Consider the following 20704-nt stretch of genomic DNA (forward strand, 5'->3'; position numbering starts at 1 on the left):
TACTGTTTATCTCTACAATGTATTCTACTATCCTCATTGTGTTTAATAATTTTTATTTTTTTCCGTCATAGCTGGTTTACAGTGTTCTGTCAATTTTCTACTGTGCAGCAAGGTGACCCAGTCACACATACATATACACATTCTTTTTCTCACATTATCATGCTCCACTCTCCTCATTCTGAACAGTACAAATTGCTTTTATGTACCTCTTTATAGAAATGAAATTGTACATGATTCATTCTTTCTTTCATGTCTTCCCCCCAAATATTATATTTGTGAGAGTCATCTATATTGTATATAGTCGAGATTTATTCACTTCCATTTCTGTTAAGTATTTTACCATTGCGTGAATATAGTACAGTTTATGCATTTAGCCTACTGTTAATGGACATGTGGTTTCTTTTCCATTTTTTTAGCTCTGAGCATTTTTGCACATGTATTTGGATGAACATATGTATTTTTGTTGCACAAATACCTAAGGATGGAATTGCTGGGTTACAAGAGATATGTAGGTGATTGTTTAGCAGTTTTCCAAAGTGGTTGTAGCAAATTGCATCTCTCTTCCCCTTCCCCAGGCCCTGCCAGAACATGCCTGCTCGCCAGTGCAAGCTGGGTTCATTTTCTTCCCTTGCATTTTTCCATCCCTAGCCCTTTATTAATGCACTCTAGAATTACCTCTCGGGTAAGTGTATTGCGCTCAAATCCTCATCTCAAGGACAGCTTCTTGGCTGGCTAAGGCAAATAGCAGATTCTTATTCATTCACATTTTGTTTATTCAGCAGGTGTTGGTGTGATCTTTTTATGGTGAGTTGGGCCATAGAAGTAGGATTTCTTCCCTTGAGATTTTTCAACCTGTTTCTATCCTTCTGCCCTTTATTTAAGAAATAAGTATCTATTTTCTTCACTCTTTTGCACAAACTTAGAATTTCCAAGCTGAAAATAGCAGAGCCCATTCTAGTCTCAAACCATTCTTTAAAGCTATTTAGAGACTAAGGCCTGAGTTATTGAGTTTTGTGACTAGGCTACAGGGCTAATTCTTGGTAGATCATATAGGGATCCAATCTGTTGAGAGAGGGGCAGTATGGCATCTTTTCAAAATGTGTTTATGCTATTACTTTTGCCTGAACGCTTTTATTCCACATCCCAACATGCTTACCCACTCTATCAACAGAACAGGCACAGGACTTTCTGCATTCTCAAAGTAAGCACACTTCTGTAACCAAAACCCAGAGCAATTCAAAAAAATTACTAAAAGTACAGATGTCCACAGTAGAAACAGAAGATTTCTAGGCATATTCTTCTAACTGATAGGTTCAGAGTTCTGTGCAAGAAAACTTTGTAATCTGATTCCAGCCTATTCAATGAAAAATAGTTTGGCACAGTGGAAAGAACTGGGAATTCAAATTAGTCTTGGACTCAGAATCTGACTTGGCCATTGACGAGAAAAGTTTTAAGAAGAGGATACTCAAGTTTTTCTGAATCAGTTTCCTCATTTGTCAAACAGGGCTAGAATACCTATGTTATAGCATTGCTTAAAGAAATTAAATGCAATGATTTATATAAAAGTTTGGCATATGATTAATAAGCAGAAGTTCTTAAAAGAAAAACAACCTTCTGTTAAATTATTTCAATTCTCTCTTTTATTATCTGACATACTCAGATTTTATTCTAGTTCCTCTTTATAAAATGATTTAATTGTGCTGTCATCAATATTTGAGAGGAGTCCACTCATTTATTTCTGGGGAATGTTCCTCTTTATTTTTGAGAGCTAAGCAATTTGATTGGTGTTTGCTTCATTTTGCACTCATTACAGATCAGCTGGGTGGTGAAGGTCACTTTTGGACATTTTCCGGTGCTCACCATCTCTTGTGGGTGAATATCTATGTATCAGTGTATCTCCAAGTGGCAAATATCCACAGCTTGTCCAAGGGGGAAAACATGAAGTCCAGGTTTCCAACTTCACCTGTGCCCTTTGCAGATACTGAAAGAAATAATCTGAGTGAAAGACTTATTAATAAGTCCTGAAGTTAACAAATATGTCTTTTGCACCTAATCATTTAGTGCTTTTTTCCAGAGATATAAAGTGCAACGCAGAAGTTCTTGAAGTTGGACAAATTCTCTTCCCTTTAATTTGACTGTATCTGTGCTGTAACAACAGTCTGAGAAACTTCCCTTCGTTCTCCAACTAGTCTAAGCCCAAAGTTGATGAATTGGTGCTATAGCTACTCAAGGAAACAAATTCTGAGGGACGAATTGTTATTTGGACTGTATTTTTATCTTTTCACAATTGTAGACTTGCATGCCTCTTCTATTCCAAATAGTCTGTGAAGAATTTAGGGAGAAAATTTAGCCATAAATCTTTTGCAATCCTGCCTTCCTACTGGGAATTCATACTAGTGAATGAAGTTCTAACACCCCTGACAGATGGTAAAGAACCTACCTCAGCAGCTCTCCCTGTTCCCTGAAGCAACTGCCACACACATTAGATCATTTTCCTAGTGTTTCTTGATTACTGAAGGAGACGTGGTGTCTATAGGCAGACAAGCCAGGACAGTGAGAAAGTCACAGGGCTAAGATTGTAAATTGCCCTTACATCATTCTCCCTAAGACCTGGAACTTCATTGGATTGTCCCCCTCAGGTCCTGTCCAGTACCTGATTGACTCCATTCTGCTTCTTCCCTTGGGTGACTCATAGCTGTGGCCTTGCCCAGATTGAGTTCCTTGGGTCAGGCGTCAATTTACCACTGACTTAGAGTTTCCACTTCAGACTGATTCAAGGCGTCTGAGGACACTGAATCTGAGACTCTGCACCATGCCTCCCAATTTACAGAGAATTTTCCCAGCACTGTGCCTCCTTGGGGTCCTGTTTCTCCTGCACTGCACACCTGTCCTGTGTGGTGAGTACAGAGGTGGGAGGGAAGAAGGGAGCATTTAAATCAAGGTATGGAGAAGAATCTCTGAATAAAAATTGGTTAAATATAACCAAGTGTCTCTCATTCAGTGCAATTTTGAAGTACAATGAAGTATTTAATTAAGAAATACATTCAAATAGTTTTAGTCCTTCTGATATAGGTTATAATTACTTGGAAAGAAAAATATTACAAATCCTTGAGAAGCTAATCTAGCCATAGAGAAAAATCTTTTGACTTTTATATTAATGTACTGTATTTAAGTGGATCCACCTAAATTCTTAAAGAATTGATGTTTCTATAGGGTTTTTTTTTTTAATTTCATGAATGGTTTAGCAGAAAACTTTTGCTATCCAGAAAGTAAAATTTTACATCACTGCAAATAATGAGTGAATTTACTAGAGTAAAATTATAAAACACTGTATAAACTAAAAACATTATATAAATGAAAGGTCTTATATTGCAAGTTAGGGATTCATTGTCTCTAACCAGTGAGCACTGAAAGGGTTTGCAAGGACCTGCAGGTCTCACTAGGTTAGTTCTTGTTAGAAATGCAGATATGAGCAATTGCTTTAGTTTGTAAATGGGAACATGCCACAAATAGTAACATTTTTATTCATTTGCCATTGTGATGTCTTCTAAAGAAAGAATTTCTAAGAATATCTTAAAAGTATTTACCTACACATCTCTTATATCATCTATTAGAGCATTTAACATAGAGCATTTTGCATAGAATGGCAAATTTGCATAGAATGGCAAAGTCGCTCAACTGAGAAGAGATTTCACCAATAGTTCTGTTCATTTCAATGGGGACTCTGTTTCCTATTCATGGGATACAGTGCATTTTCCCAGTTTCGATGATGCAAGGATCATATGCCAAGCACAGGGAATGTGGATTCCCAAAATGCCACCTTATTATCCTTTGCCAAGATTAATTTTTAATGCCCAGGAATGTTCTCATGCTCCTCAGGCTTTATGGACTTTCTTAATGTCTCAGAATGACTTCACAGTTATTTTACTACAGAGGAGGGGGTTCAAAAAACTATTTTACTTTGGAAGTTTTTTTACATCATAATGATGGATCCCTTGAGGGAAATTTTAAGGTGAGGTAAAATAATTCACATACTCTGGGTGATCCTACTCTCGGAAATTGAAATGGCTAATCCGTTATTCTTCCAAAGCTCTCCGAACTCCAACACTGTCCTTGTCTCTCTTGAGCACATTACCTTGACCTTCCACGACCCCTCTTCCTTCAAGAGCCAGTAAAGGTAGATTTCATCCAATAAGTCACAGAGACAGGTCATGATTCCCTCAGGTTTCTTTGTATTTATCCTCTCCTTTTTAATTCCCTCAAAATCCCACCTTACTGCTGACACGGTAAGGAAGATAGGCCCAAATCCATCTCACTCGGGTTCCTGAGCTTACCTCTTTTTTATCCTTTATTGAAAACTTTCTGTTGCCTCTAAGCCTTTGCTCAAATCATCACTCTAAGACAAAATCTCTGCCTGCATCTCAGCCATCAGAACAATTTTTTTAAAACCAAACTTTAAATATACTTCCAGTTTCCTCTGGGAAATGTCATCCTATCCTTTCCCCTTTGGTTTTGTCTTTCCTTCCTTTAAACCCATTGCTTGGCATTCCTTGTCTCTGGACAAGGAATGTTATAAACTGACTGATTGTTATAAACTGACTATGGTTTTGTTATTCAGTGGTGATGACTTATTTTTCTTACAATATTGCAAGCATGTGCATCCATGTCTGCTGGAGACATAGGGATCAATTTACATAAGTATTTGCTGGGTTAATTTCTTTTTTTTTTCTTTTTTTTTTTTTTTAAGGGCCGCACCCACAGCATATGGAGCTTCCCAGGCTAGGGTTCGAATTGGAGCTGTAGCTGCTGGCCTACACCACAGCCATAGCAATGCCAGATCTGAGCCACATCTGCGATCTACACCACAGCCACAGCAATGCTGGATCCTTAACCCACTGAGCGAGGCCTAGGATCAAAACTGCATCCTCATGGATACTAGTCAGGTTCATTTCCACTGACCCATGATAGAAATTCCTGTTGGGTTAATTTTTTAAAAGACATTTTCTATTAATGTGTTTGATTTTAAGCTTAAAAAATGCCATCTGTGAATCCTAAACGTGTGCATAGGGAACACTGTTTTGGAGTCACAAAGTCACACAAAGATACTTACACATTCCCTGCTCTCAAAAAGGAAAAATTATAAATATGGAGAGTATCTATAGACTACTAAATAACTGCTAGAGAGTGTATTCTGAAGTCATAAAGAATATGGACTTTGTTTGTTTGTTTGTCTTTTCCAGGGCCGCACCCGCAGCAGATGGAGGTTCCCAGGCTGGGGTCTAACCAGAGCTGTAGCCACTGGCCTATGCCAGAGCCACAGCAATGCGGGATCCGAGCCGCGTCTGCGACCTACACCACAGCTCACGGCAACACCAGATCCTTAACCCAATGATCGAGGCCAGGGATTGAACCTACAACCTCATGGTTCCTAGTTAGATTTGTTAACCACTGAGCCATGATGGGAACTCCAAGAATACGGACTTTTGAGCAAGGCAGACCTCAGGATTCTTTCTTTGGTACTCACTAACTGCTCTCCTTGGAACAAGATACTTAACCTCTTCCTGGGTCTATTTTCTGCTATGAAAAGTGGAGAAGATGTTCATGTGGATGTTTTAGGGGCATCTGGGATGATTGGATGAGATAATACATGAAACGACTAGATTATTTATACATGGCATTTATACTGTACATACCATACATTGTATACCCTGCATGACTCTCAGAGTAGATGAATTTGTTAAAAAGCATTGTCCCCGTTACAATTTTCTTCTTTCCCCCAATTTTTTTCCCCCATACTATTGACTTTCTGGTTTTCTTTTCTTTTCTGAATCCATGAAAATAGGCCACGTCTAATAGATAAGCTATACTTCTCAATTATTACCTTTTATTTCTTGGTATTTATTCTCTTCCTTTCTACTTGTCCATATGCCTTTACCTACAGTATAAGATCTGCCCAAATATACTTGAACCTGTCTTTCTTTTCATTTTGTTTTTTTGGCCTCATCCAGGACATGTGGAAGTTCCTGGACCAGGGATGGAACCCCCACCACAGCAGTGACCAGAGAAATAGGAGTTATAACACCAGAACCTTAACCCACTGGGCCATCAGGGAATTCCTGAACCTGCCTTTCTGAGCTTCTTTTCTTCTTTCTCTCTCTCCCAGACTCTGGATCATCATCATTCCTCTTGCTTGTTCAGTAGATTTAACATGATGCCATTGATATGCTGGATCAATGTGATAGTCTGTGGATGTCCACATGGTCCTGATACCTTCAGACTCTATTATGACAGGGCAGGAGAGTTACCATGGCCAAGGGCTAAACATGCAAATAGATGATCTTGACCCTTCCACGGGTACACAACCGTTCGTGACCTGGCCCTCTTTTCTGATAGGGATGGGAAGGAGGCCTCTGCTGAATCAGTGGCCTCATTTACCCAAAGCCACATAAATCTGTTCTAGCAAAGATACCATATCTGATGCAGTGGCTACAGTAGGGGCTAAAACGCTGTTGGGTTTTCAAGAGTCTACTGTACTTCTCCAGAATCCTAACTTTTGTAGTAGACACACTGGTGAAGTACATGGAGATATGATGACCACTCCTGAATCTTCAGTTCTTTAAGAGTGGCACTAATTTCTACCTTTTTCCTACCCCTTGGTACATGATTTTTTAAAAAAAACCCTACCTTCTTTTCCTCAAGGGGGAGGATATAGGTAGCATAAATGTCTTCTACTGGGCCGTCTTGGATAAGAGAGCTCTTACCTCATAGGCCAAGAACCCAGTATGGGGCTTGTGCCTGTGACCAGTTTTGTCTCTCCCATTTATCCTTTCAAAGATAATGGAAATGGCCACCAAGTAGTGTAACAGGGGGGCCACGATGGTTCTAGGTCCATGTCAGGTCAAGCTCTCTGTCCAATAATCCTTGGATTATTGTGCATCTCTCATGCATGCACGGTTACCTGTTTAAATAGACAGAGGTCTTTTGGAAGACTAGGGCATTCACTACTGTGCATACTTTCCGAGGTGCTGTAGTATCTTTACTTCTGGAAATTGTCTTTTTCTTCAGTTGATGATCTCCAGACCTGACTACTGGCACAGGTCTAGAAACTAAGCAGAGTACTAACACTTGCTATTGGACCAAATGCCATCAGTCTCCTGTACTATCTTTTAATGTACAAGTTGAGTAGTATCTTGGTTGGTAGCTTGTCTATTTTTACCCTTATGAATGCCACGCTCTTTTAACCATCTTCCTAACTCTGAGGCACCTCTGAGTGTCTCTCTAATTTGCCACATATTGTGATAGTTACATTTACTTCGCTTCTAAAGCATACGAACACTTGTCAGACTTCTACTGCTCAAAGCGAAGCTTATTTTTTGTTTGCTTCTTTGCTATTTGTAGGGCCACACCCACAGCATATGTAAGTTCCCAGGCTAAGGGTCTAATCAGAGCTACTGCTGCCAGCCTAGGCCACAGCCACAGCAATGCAGGATCCAAGCCGTGTCTGCAACCTACACCACAGCTCACAGAAATGCTGGATCCTTAACCCACTAAACAAGAACAGGGATAGAACCTGCACCCTCATGGTTCCTAGTCAGATTCATTTCCGCTGTGCCACGGCGAACTCCTGAAGCTTGTTCGTTAATGGCATTCCTATCATCAGGTCTGGCCTTGACATTGGGGCTCCTTTCATTGGAGAATTCCTTCTGACCTTGGTAAATGTATTCTCTACGCCATCCCAGGCAACATAATCATCTGTTGGGGTTTCCACCATGTGTGTGATATATCGACTTCAGCATGCTCACTTTCTGAGTTACTTAATCCCTCCTTCTATCCCTGCCATGGCAGTTTCAGCATTAGAATTTCACTTATTGTGGGCATCACATTTTCCATGCCTCGAGGAGGCCCCCTTGGATAGTACTTACAGGAATATATTGTAAAATATTATAGTCTATGATGGTAATATTTTACCTGACATTCCCAATGTTTTATTTATATTTCTCAGGCAGTGTTTGTGGACCCTGACAGTGTTCCCTTTCAGAGAGGTGCTCAGCTCCATGTCGTGTCATGCCTATTATGCCAACATGTATGCCATCATTTTTACTCTTTATTTTTCACATTTTTAAATTAAAGTATAGTTGATCTACAATGTTGTGCCAATTTCTGCTGTACAGCAAAGTGATCTGGTTGTGTGTGTGTGTGTGTGTGTATAGTTTTTCTTATATTATCTTCCATCATGATTTATTCCAAGGGATTGGATATAGTTCTCTATGCTATACAGGAGGACCTCATTGCTTACCCATTCTAAATGTAATAGTTTGCATCTACTAACCCCAAACTCCTTGTCCATCCCACTCCTTCCCCTCCCCCTCCCCCATGGCAACCACAACTCAGTTCTTGTCTGTGAGTCTCTTTCTCCTTTGTATATAGGTTCATTTCTGTCATATTTTAGATTCCTCATATCTAAAATATAGCATTTGTCCTTCTCTTTTTAATATGATATAAGTGATATCATATGGCATTTGTCTTTCTCTTCTTGACTTACTTCACTTTGTATGCATCCATGTTCCTGCAAATGTCATCATTTCATTCTTTGTTACGGCTTACTTCACTTTGTATGCATCCATGTTCCTGCAAATGTCATCATTTCATTCTTTGTTGCGGCTGAGTAGTATTCCATTGTATATATGCACCACATCTTCTTAATCCATTCTTCTGTCCATGGACATTTAGGTTGTTTCCATGTCTTGGTTATTGTAAATAGTGCAGGAATGAACATAAAGGTGCATGTATTTTTTTTCAAGGAAAATTTTGTCTGAATATACATCCAGGAGTGGGACTGCTGGATTATATGGTAGTTATATATTAAGTTTCCTGAGGACTGTTTTCCATAGTGTTTGTACCAATTTACATTCCCTATTGGTGTGATTTTAAAAGATATTTTTATATATTCTTTTTCTGATATTTCATGGTTAGTATACAGAAATGCAACTGCTTTCTGAATGTTAATCTTGTATCCTGCTACTTTGCTGAATTTGCTGATCAGTTCAAGTAATTTTGTGTGGAGCCTTCAGGGTTTTCTATATATAGAATCATGTCATCTGCATATAGCAAAAATTTTACCACTTCTCTTCCAATTTGGATACCTTTTGTCTATTTTGTCTGATATGAGTATTGCAATTCCTGCTTTCTTTTCTTTTCCATTTGCATGAACTAGCTTTTTCCATCCCCTTGCATTCAATTTATATGTGTCCTTTGCCCTAAGGTGAGTCTCTTGTGGGCAACCTATTGTAGGCTCTTGTCTTTTTATCCAGTCTGACACTCTATGTCTTTTGATTCAAGCATTCAGCCTATTGACATTTAAGGAAATTATTGATAAATATGTATTTATTGCTTTTTTAAACCTTTTTTTTTTCAGTTGATTCTATGTTTCTCTTTCATTTCTTACTTTTTCTTGTTTAGGTTGGATGATTTCCTTTTATTTCATGCTTTTGTCCTCTTCTTTTTTGGTTTTAGTGAATCTATTGTTTGTTTTTGATTTATGGTTGCCCTCTTTTTCAAATATGTTAACTGAATCCTGTATCTGCTTACTTTAGACTGATAGTCATATAGAATCAAACACATTCTAATAAAAGGAGTCTAGATTTTTTTTACCCTCCTTCCCCACATTTCGTGATTTTGATGTCCTTTTTTGACATCTTCTTCTTTATCCTTTTGTTGTTCCTTATGTTTACCATCACTTTCACAAATACTTTTTTTTTCCTTTTTGATCTGCATATTGGCTTATTTAAGTGATTACTTTCCAGTTGTGATTTCCACCCTATATCTTCTTATTTCTTTCTTATTTAGAGGAGGCATTTCAGTATTTCTTTCAGGATAAGTTTAGTATTGCTGTATTCTTTTAGTTTTCGTTTGAGAAATTCTTTATTTCTCCTTATATTTTAAAAGATTATCTTGCTGGTTAGAGTATTCTAGGTTGCAAATTTTTCTCTTTTAGAACTTTGAATGTGTCTTGCCACTCTCTTCTGGCCTGTGGTGTTTCTGTAGAGAAATCAGCTGATAGTCTTATGGTGGTTCACTTATAATTAACTCTTTTTTTTCTCTTGCTTCTTTTAGAATCCTCTCATCTTTTACTTTTGCCATTTTTATTTTAGTATATCTTGGCATAGGTCTGTTTTGGTTCAACTTGCTTCGGGCCCTCTGTGCTTCCTATATCTAGATATCTGTTTCTTTCTTTAGATTTGGAAGGTTTTAGCCATAATTTCTTCAAATATATTTTCAATCCCCTTTTCTTTTTCTTCTCCTTCCAAAATCCCTATTATGCATAGATTGGCCTGCTTTGTATTACCCCATAGATGTCTTATATTGCTTTCATTTTTTCTTTTTAAATTTGTCTTTCTCTCTGCTGTCCTGATTTGGATGATTTCCATTATTCTATCTTCCAAGTCACTTATTTATTCCTCTGTATTATTCATTCTGCTGTTCAATTCCTTTAACTCAGCTTTCACTTCTGCAAATGAATTTTCTATTTTTTCTTGGCTCCTCCTTATAGTTTCTGCCCCTTTTAAAAGTAATTTGTGTTACTCTTGACAGCCATTATTAATTCCTTCAGTATTTTCATTACCTCCTTTTAAAACTTGATGTCTGTTAGACTGCAGAGGTCTGTTAGACTTCAGAGGTCTGTTTCAGTGTTTGCTCCTTCAGGGGGATTCTCCTGTTCTAACTGGGAATGCTTGCTATGCTTCTTCATTTTGCTGATATTTTTCTTACTCTGTGAGTTTAGAGAAAACAATTATCTACTATAGTCTTAGAGAGCTATTTATATTCAGGACTGTCCCTGCATAGCTTGTGAGGGCTTATTATTTATTTTCTTTTTTCTTTCTTTTGGCATGAGGGCTCTTTTTGATTTGGATGCTTGCTGTCTCTTTCCTCAGTGTGTGAAAGCTATTATCCCCTTGATAGGGGGTGTGAAGCTATAAGGCTTGCACCCACCTTCAGGGAGGTGGGGGCAATGGGTGGCAGCACCTGGTCTCTGGGCTTTGGTGGCAGGGACCCTCAAGGAGGTGGAGGAAACACCCATAGCCCTTACCAGTGGCTACAGTGGGGCATGTGCATTTCCACGGAGGTGAGGGCAATAGGTGGCACTCAGTTTCAGGGCCCTCTGTGGCAGTGACCCCCGATGTGACTGGGCCTCAGGTTGTTCCTGGTCATGGAAGCTTCAATGATGGTGGCCTGTACCCACCTCTGGAGTCCAAGAGAGTTTCAGTGGTTTACTCTCACCCCCCTCCCATAGGCTGTGCAAGAGGTGCCTTACTGCCTGAGAACTATTCATGGGAGAGTCCTATGGTGGTTAGACTCCTTGTCCACTTGCCATCCCCAACAATGGCGCCTTGCTACTCTGGTGCACCCAGGCCTCCTGCATTCCTTTGGCTATGATGCACCACTCCCTAGCCCTCTCTGGTTATTTCTACATAGCCAATCCTAGTCCTCTCCCCAGAACTGATCTCTGTAACCCAATGCCCAGCGCCTGCCTGAGTCAGTCTGAGGTGTGCCCAAAGGTGGTACCAGTGGCATGTGCACCTCTCTCTGCTTTTTCCTCCTCAGATAAGCTACTATGTTTTTCTCCAAGGCTTTCAGGCTCCTGCTCTGTCTTGGCTAATCTCCCCATCAGTTAGGTGGCCCCTCAGGGTGCAGATTCCTTTCCTCATTTACAGCTCCCTCTCAGGAGTGCTGGTCCCTTCATGATTCATTTTTTCCCCTCTTCTCTCTATCCCTTTGTATTTCCTTTTTGTTCTACCCAGTTATGTGGACGGTTTCTTGCCCTTTTGGAAGTCAGAGGTCTTCTGCCAGTGTTCAATAGATGTTCTGTATGAATCATTTTACATGTAGATGATTGTTTTTGATGTGTTTGTGGGAGAAGGTGAGCTCCACATCCTACTCCTCTGCCATCTTTATCACCATTTTTATTCTTTATATGACTCTTTTCTAAAATATTTTATTTATTTTAATTTTATTATTATTTTTTCTTCATATGTTTGCACCTACCGCACATGGAACTTCCTTTCATATGGATTGAATCTGAGTCAGAGCTACAACCGATGCCATAGCTATGGTAACATCAGATCCTTTAACCCACTGCACCAGGCCAGGGGTCAAACCCACACCTCCACAGTGACCTAAGCCATGGTAGTCAGATTCTTAACTCACTGTGCCACAGCAGGAACTCCTAAAATATTTCAGAAGACAGTAGGTATATTCTTGGGAGCATAGATGGACAGGTTTGTTTGGGAGCAGTGTGTCAGAGATTGTGAATTGATTTTGCATCTTTACAGTGTCTCTCAGATATACATCTCTGAATTTAGCCTGAAATCAGTGGAATGTAGAGCTAACACAACGTGGCTCTGGGAGGAATCCAGCCTTCATGACCAAATGGCTCTGAAACAATATCAAGGGCCGTGAACTTGTCAATAAGATGAAGTCCTAAGTTCTTGTCATTTCATTGGAGCCTTTCTATGGTTCCCCAGCCTCAGCCCTACAGAAAGGCAGCACAGGTCCTGGGTTTAGCTGGGTGATCTTCTGGGCAAGGAATGTGGAAGCATTGAAGGAAGCTGCCTCCAAACCACTCACATTCCGGGAAGTATTATTAGATGCATTCTATACACTGATGCTCTCTCACGTTTTGGTCCCTCCTCAAGGTTGCGATAATCCTCCTGTGGTTGCCCATGGACATCATACACAAATTATTGGGCTATTTGGAATGAAAAAAGATGAGGTTGTATATAAATGTGATGAAGGATACACTCTGGTTGGAGAGGACAGACTCTCCTGTCGTTCTTCACGCTGGTCACCTGCAGCCCCTCAATGTAAAGGTAACTCCAGCTCCTTCTTCAGAGCTAAGTGGGTAGAACTGTCATGATAGCGTTGACAGCACAATTTCTTCCCTGCCAGAGGCAGCAAAAAGCCATTTGATTTGATTGGACTGATTGAAAATAGTTACTCCATTCTGATGGTACCAGAAACAAAAAGTAGAGAGGGCTCAGAGAAATATTAATCTCCCCTCGATCTTTTTCCTAGGTGAAAAATTCAGCCTTTGTGAGGCAGCCCCTATTCCCAATTTCTTGTGTATTTCCAGAAATATGCTACAGGGAGTACCCTGTATCTGAGTGTAGCTGTGGTCTGTACAAAATTTCCATGGGAAGTTGGTCTAGTAGGAATGTAGGTTGTCATGGGCTAATTCCAAGTGTCATGAAATCATAGGCATTTCCATCAGAGCCAGTGCAGGACACCACCAGCTCAGGGTGTGGGTGTGTGGTGGGGACTCCTAGTTTGCCAGCTGTTGTGGGGACAAGAGTCAAGATTGGGTCTGATTGTTATGTGCACACAGGTTTAATATCACTTTGTCGTCCACAACTCCAGGGAGTGTTTGTCACCATTGCCTCCATTGCCCAAGGCAGGCTAATAGGCAAGAGGGAAAATTTCATATCTAGTGCCTTTCAGGGATCAAGATATGAGAGATAGTTGCTTTGATATCTTAGCATCTAGGGTTATAGGCCCTTTTTATATTCTGGTGTGTTATTTAAAAATGTTATGTCCTTGGGCAAGTTGTTTAACTTCTCTGTATCTCACTTTCTCCTAGACAAATAGGGAGACTTAAATGAGATACTTATATAAAGTTCTGGTCTATAGCCAGATCTGGTCTATAGCCAATACTCTATAAATATGTTGATGAGTATTGTTTTTATTCTCAAGATGAAAATAAAGGTAAAACAATTAGCAACACTTAAATATAGTTCATTCTTAGTCCCCTAGATGCATACATTTTTTTGTCAGATGTACAAATTGCTTTAAATCATGGGGTTTTTTTGTTTATTTGTTTTTTGTAGCTTTGTGTCCGAAACCACAGATAGATCGTGGAAAGTTATCTGTGGATCAGGATGAATATATTGAGTCTGAAAACGTCATTGTCCAGTGTGGCTCTGGCTATGGTTTGGTTGGTCCCAAAATTATCACTTGCACAGAAGACGGAACCTGGCACCCACGGGTGCCCAAGTGTGAATGGGTAAGTGGCACAATCCAAGGAAGTTTCTGTGCTGTCAAACTCAAAATGGGTGCCTTCCCCAAAGGACTGTCCTGTTGGGAAAGGTGATGTCTTACTCAGCAGGCTTCATTTCTGGGTCCTTCAAAGGACCTCTCACTTTTGCCTTGAAGCCCCCTGGTCAGATAGGAGTGGCAAGTTTTCCTGCTGTCCCTTGAGAAACAGGGAAAACTGAACCTCTTTGGATTGGAGGGTCTCAGAGACCTGGGCATTCTGACTCCTGCCTTCACTTTTCTAGACTGCATAACGTACTGTTGTTGCATTTCTGGATGGTCAGCAGAAATAGTCTCTGTCCCCCCAGAGGCTTTCTGGGAGGCTGTGTCAGAGCAGAGCTGGATCCTGCTGAAGGAGATGATGGTGGGGCCTGAGGTTTTCTTGGTTTTCCTGCTCACCCACGAGTCCTGGGGTGGGTCTTGGTCCTAATCTCTGGCCCCTCCTTTGTCAGCAGGAACCACCCCTCCCTCATTTTTGAGAGAGTAGCCTTTCCAGCCCACTCACCACCTATTTTTCCTTTAGGAGTACCCCGAAGACTGTGAGCAAGTGCATGAAGGCAAAAAACTCATGCAGTGTCTCCCAAACCTGGAGGAGATAAAATTGGCCCTGGAGCTGTATAAGCTGTCCCTGGAGACTAAACTACTGGAGCTTCAGATAGATAAGGAAAAGAAAGCCAAAGCGAAGTACTCAATATAGTTTTTCCAAAGAGGCGGAGGAAAAACATGCCTTGCAGCTCTCAATCCAATGTAGATCACTTGTTTACCACTTCTTCCACCTTTTTTATACCATCATCTGCAGCAATAATCTAGAAAGGGTAACTTCTTAATCATTAGTGCTTAGAGATTGTAGAATTATTGACCATCTTCTGATTCAATTTTTGCTTTTCTGGACACAGAGTACACAATTTTTTCGATTAAAAATTTTATATCCAAAAGTATTTTGTCATTGTGGTCATTAGCACTCTGCGAAATGAGGTCTATGAGCAAACCCGCACATAAAGTTGATACATTTATTTTATTGTAGGAACCTTGGACATATGGACTTGTGTTTACACTAAGACATCTCCCTGGATTGCCTTTACTACACAGTTCCACGTACACAGATCCCTCATGTGTTTAGATTAAATACCAACACACGCCAAAAGCCTGGTCCACTGTTCCTATTTGAAGCAGACAGACTTTTTCCCAATCCCCATGAACTTGGCCTCTGCCTCACTAATGCTCCCTATTGACTTCTGCTCACCAGAAGGGGATTTAAGTCTATGTTTGGCCCCCAGACTCCATCCTCAGAGAACAACCTCTGAAAGCCTGATACGTGGAAGCCCACTCAGTAGCCACCTGTGTGCTCCCAAAGCCTCGGTCTGATTTTGTTCTTATTTTCCTTGATAGAAAAATAAAATGGCTTGAGCAACTATCCTCAACATGAGGAGAAACCCCATATCCATCACATTTATGTCTTGGAGTATTCAGAGGCGTTTATTCTTTCCATTCACCACGTCTTCCTGCTCTTGCATCCTCTAAAAGCTCTCCCATCCGTATCTCAGCTCCCTCGTTTCTCCCATCTCTCTTTTGCACACAGAACTCTATGGGGAACACTGGCCTCTGTGGTTAATATCCCCAAATGGACTCCAATGAGACAATGCTGTGTGGCAGGATTTCACTAAACTTAAGGCATTGTAGAGGAGCTTGACCTGCTGGAGAACCCTACAGAATATAGACGGTGTCTATCCATGGTCTAATGTCTGCTCCTGCTACTAGACATTCCTTTTGACTGATGTTTAATTTGGTTTCCTCTGATCAAGGATTTGCGATTAAGGAGTGTCCCTAGAAGTGATCCCGGAAAGCACTGTGAGGGAGTAGGTAGTAAGATGGGGAAGGGAGGACCCCCAGAGAGGAAGCAGGGTGGAGGGGATCATTGTCGCTAACAGGAGCTCAACCATATTTCCTGCCCTCTGAAGGTGTGTGCAATACAGCTCAGTATATTCAACAGAGGTGGGGATTCTCTTACGTGCCTTTCTACTCGGTCTTTGCTTCCTGGATTCACGTGCTCCTCTTTCTTGATTTATTGCCTCGTTTTACTGGAGTACACCCTCAAGGAGATGTCTAGGTTACGACATATAGAAAGTAAAATATTGAGCCCCTGAATGTTTAAACTGTCCTCATCTGAATCCTTGATTGATGTGTCTGCTGAATGTACAAAACTGGATTAAAATGAATTTTCCTTTAGAACTTTTAAAGAGTATCATCTTGGTATGTTAGTTTTCAATATTGCGATGAAGAAGTCAGAAGTCATTTATATTATTGATTTTATAAGATTTCTTCATGTCTAATGTCTACAGGGAAACTTGAATTCACTTTTTCAGAGATATTTTGTATAGCGTCTATACATTTGATATAGTTTCTTCAGTGATTTTATTTTTCCTCTCTATTTTTGTCTTTATTCTTTATGGGTATCCTACTGGGCAAATATTCAGTCACTTTGTTAATCCTATAATTTTATTAAATTTTCTTCCTATTTCCTGGAGTTTCTGTTGTGGCACAGTGGAAACGAATCTGACTAGTATCCATGAGGATGCAGGTTTGATATCTGGCATTGCTCAGTGGGTCAGGGATCTGGTGTTACCATGAGCTGTGGTGTAGGTTGCAGACATGGTTCGGATCATGTGTTGCTGTGGCTGTGCTGTAGGCCAGCAGCTGCAGCTCCAATTCGACCCCTAGCCTGGGAACTTCCATATGCCATGAGTGGGGCCCCAAAAAGCAATAAATAACTAACTAAATAAATAAATAAATAAAATTTTCTTCCTGTCTTTGGGGATTATATCTTTGACATTGTACCTGGACAATTTTAGCTCCTATCATTTAAAAAAGTATTCTATTCTTTATGGATGTGCAGAGTAGTCAGAGATCTCAGAGGACGCTAATAATAGTTTCTCTGGAAATTTATTCACTGCAAATTTCTGTCCATGATAATTCTTGATCATATGTCCATTTTCAAGGGTGAGGCACACAAAAACTAATTTAAGTCGTATATACACGGGGGGCCAGACCTTATGCTGTTGTTTTCCAGATTCCATTTTCCCCTACTTGTTTAAGTAAGAAAACTACTCTCACCTCTTTATTATCAGGGCAAATGGTTCCTGGGAAGAGACTCCCTTGGAGCAACCTCCCAAAGGGTGCAGCTGAAAGGAAGCTGCTTTTCTGAAAGGAAGCTGCTTATCTTCCGCTTCCTCTTTCACCCTATGGGGGCTGAAATGCTGACAGGGTGCTTGTGAGTGAGCTTCCACCATGCTGGTGAGGACAACACCCTCGGGGATGGTGGAGCATCAAAGAGGAAGGGACTGGACCCATGGATGACTTCTTTGGACAGAGCTGCTGTCTAACCTAAATACACTTCTGACTGTTGCATGAAAAAGATAGGAACTTCTGCCTTTCTTTCAGCAGCTTGGCTTTTCCCCTAACACATTCGGAGGAAACCCGAAATACAGGGTTTCTTGATGTCTTCTCTGCTGCTGTCTAGTTTCTCCTAAGAAGGACTTTCCAGGCTCCTGCCTGATTCTTTATTAATGGAATTACTACCATGGAAGATGAGATTGTTCCCATCCCTAGAAAGCAGAGTCATCACATTCGCCTCCTTGTTTTAAGTGGAATGATTCTTCTTCCTCTCTGATAGGTTCATCATTGTAGTTCCCTTAAAGGTGTGCCCACAGTATGTGCTGAATATTATATGATGAATAAAGAGTTACATGAGCAATTCCTGCTGTGGCTCAGTGGAAACAAATCTGACTAGCATCCATGAGGATGCAGGTTCGATCCCTGGCCTTGCCCAGTGGGTTACAGATCTGGCATTGCCCTGAGCTGTGGTGTAGGTTGCAGATGTGGCTTGGATCCTGCATTGCTGTGGCTGTGGTATAGGTTGGCAGTTACAGCTTCGATTTGACCCCTAGCCTGGCAACCTCGATATGCCTCGGGTGCAGCCTTAAAGACAAAAGAGTGATATGAGATGCTCTTTGGTACTAATACAGCTGAACAAAAGACCAATACAAAATTTCTGCTGCTAAACATTAATCCCTGACTACATGGAAACAAACTATATGTGTGTGACTCATTGTCTCTCTGAGAGAGCCTGGGGATTAAAAGTTGATGAATCATAGATTTTCAGGTAAAACATTGTATATGAACAGAGACAGTGAATTGAGCTGCCATTTTTCTCCCTCATTAAGGAAGCAAAGGGTCAAAACACAAACACGTTTTCCTCAAAATTCTTTTGACCAACAAATAGTGACTGTAAACAAGTCCTAATCATGTGTTATCATAATTTTTAGTAAATCTTCAACTTTATGATACTAATAGTTTTAGGTTTAAGGATAACATGAGTTATCACTCACTATGAAAATCCTGTTCCACTGATCTATATGTCTGTTTTTGTGCCTGTACCATACTGCTTTGATGATTAGTGAAGCCACTGAGCCACGACAGGAACTTGCGCTGAAGTTCTAATATTTCTTTATGATTATACCCTGCACCTGTTCCTTAACTTGATTAGCCTCCAACTACCTGAAATAAGGTTTTCTTTAAACACAAATAAGCTTTCACACATATATTTGAACTGTGATTGATCGTATTGGGTTTTCATTTTCAGGGAGGTGGTACTCAGCCACCCATTTCAAAATCCTTACAATTGCTACTTTCATTATGCTTCTCCAGTGTCAGAGGTATTGCACAGCTAATGCATTTTGCTCCATCTATGTGCCACGAGAGTTTACTAGGCACATAGCAACAATGATACAGCAAGCCAGTTCTATCAATAATTCACAAATTCCCAGTGATGGGGTCTTGATTGCCAGTTGGCTGGGAATGATCCAATTCTAGGATCCCTTTCTTAGAGTTTGCTTCCTAGATCCACTTGTGGTACAAACTCTCTTTGGTCAGCCTCTCCAGAACAGGTTCAGATGCATGCAAATGTTTGATGCTGTCCCCTCAGATAAAAAAACAAAATGAAAACAAAACAACAAAACAACTGTAGGGGAACGATAGCAGTAGGAGGGGGAGAGAAAGGAGCTTATCAGAAACTATTCTCATGTTAAGTGGAGAATCACCTTGTCATTTGTCTCTAGGTATTTTTTAATTTCTTTGATTTCTTTAGTGATTCATTGGTTGCTTAGTAGCATATTGTTTACTCCACTTGTTTGTGGTTTTTTTTGTGTGTGTGTGTTTCCATGGCATGCTTTGGAGTGTAGATTTAACCAGAGTTGTCCAGACTTGAGGGAAGGAATTATGGCTTTTGTACCTCAATATCAGTTGCATGTTGGTTACTCCTAGGGGGCAAGGCATAACTCCAGGTACATCAGGATGAGCCAAAAGCACATTCTCTAGAGAAGGTTACAGGTCCCAGCCTTTAACTGCAGCACCAGTAGCATCTGAAGGGTGAGAATACCATTGGGTAAAGGCCAGCAGTGTTGATTTACTCCCAAATGGCTGATTCAGTGTCCTAATGGGAACATTTTTTGGCCCATAACTGGAAATTTTTTGGCATAAAGAAAAATCTTGAATTTTAGAATCAGTCTTGGGCTCAGAATTTGGCTTAACTGCTAATTATCTGAAACGTTTGGGGACAGTTAATCTATTTTAACCTGTTTTCTCATCTGTGCAATAAGGAAGGTAAAAGCCAGGTCACAGGTTTTTTTGAGGATCATTTATCAAAATCAGAGTTCTGGCATATGTAATGCTTCAAGATTAAAAGCAGGCTAATAACACTACTGGTTAAACGTTTAAATTTCTTCATCGTGGTTCCTCTTTCTAAAGGAAGCAACCATTTAGTAGATTTATTTTTTTGTCTTCTCTATAGGAAGTTGAAATTTAATTTTGTTTTCTTCAGTATTCCAAAGAAGTTCATTTAGTTATATTTAGTAATTATTCTCATTTGTTTTTGAGAGGTAAGCATTTTGGCTAGTCTTGGTATGGAGGAGTCATTCCAGGTCAGCTGACTAGTGAAGTTCTTGAGGACAATTTCCAGAGCTTACTCTTCTGATTAGCCAAATATGTTTTTCTCTTCCAGGCTGGCTTTTTCATCTGGTCCACCCAAGGAGACAAATTTTAATAAATGATCCGGGTAAATAGCCAGGTAGTCCCAGAAGGTTAAGGGAAACTCAATCTTGGGGTTAATAATTTATGAAAAAGAACACACATGCCTTCTATCTACTTGTCTTTAGGTCTTAGAGACCCAAATCCGGCATCATGCAAATATTCCGAGAGTCATAGTCCATCTTCCTCTCTTCTAACCTCATCATCCTCAACCACTTAACTTTCAGTGCAGCTTTTTCTGTGCTATAAACATAGGCCAGAATAGTTTCTGGAATAGTTTCCTAGAGTGAATCAATTGCTGTTTTTGAGTTTGTTTGTATGTTTGTTTGTTTGTTGTCTATTAGAAAAGACAAAAAAAAAAAAAAAAAAGGGGGAGTTCCCATCGTGGCTCAGTGGTTAACGAATCCGACTAAGAACCATGAGGTTGCAGGTTTGATCCCTGGCCTTGCTCAGTGGGTTAAGGATCCGGCATTGCTGTGAGCTGTAGCATAGGTTGCAGACGCAGCTCGGATCCTGTGTTGCTGTGGCTCTGGTGTAG

General features: G+C 40.3%; 1 protein-coding gene across 1 annotated transcript; it reads left to right on the plus strand.

Moving 5' to 3' along the window:
* Positions 1-2801: 2801 nt before the first annotated feature.
* Positions 2802-14885, plus strand: APOR (apolipoprotein R). The gene is given in 4 exon segments (NM_213942.1): positions 2802-2897; positions 12693-12866; positions 13881-14056; positions 14609-14885. Coding segments are annotated over 4 exon segments (609 nt in total). The 5' UTR covers positions 2802-2812; the 3' UTR covers positions 14783-14885.
* The last annotated feature ends 5819 nt before the right edge of the window (positions 14886-20704 follow it).

The sequence above is a fragment of the Sus scrofa genome, chromosome 9, assembly GCF_054392235.1.
Source record: "Sus scrofa isolate SSC_HxYL_T2T_F1_AM1 chromosome 9, Sscrofa_HxYL_maternal_Yorkshire_Landrace_v2.0, whole genome shotgun sequence".
Taxonomy (NCBI): Eukaryota; Metazoa; Chordata; class Mammalia; order Artiodactyla; family Suidae; genus Sus; species Sus scrofa.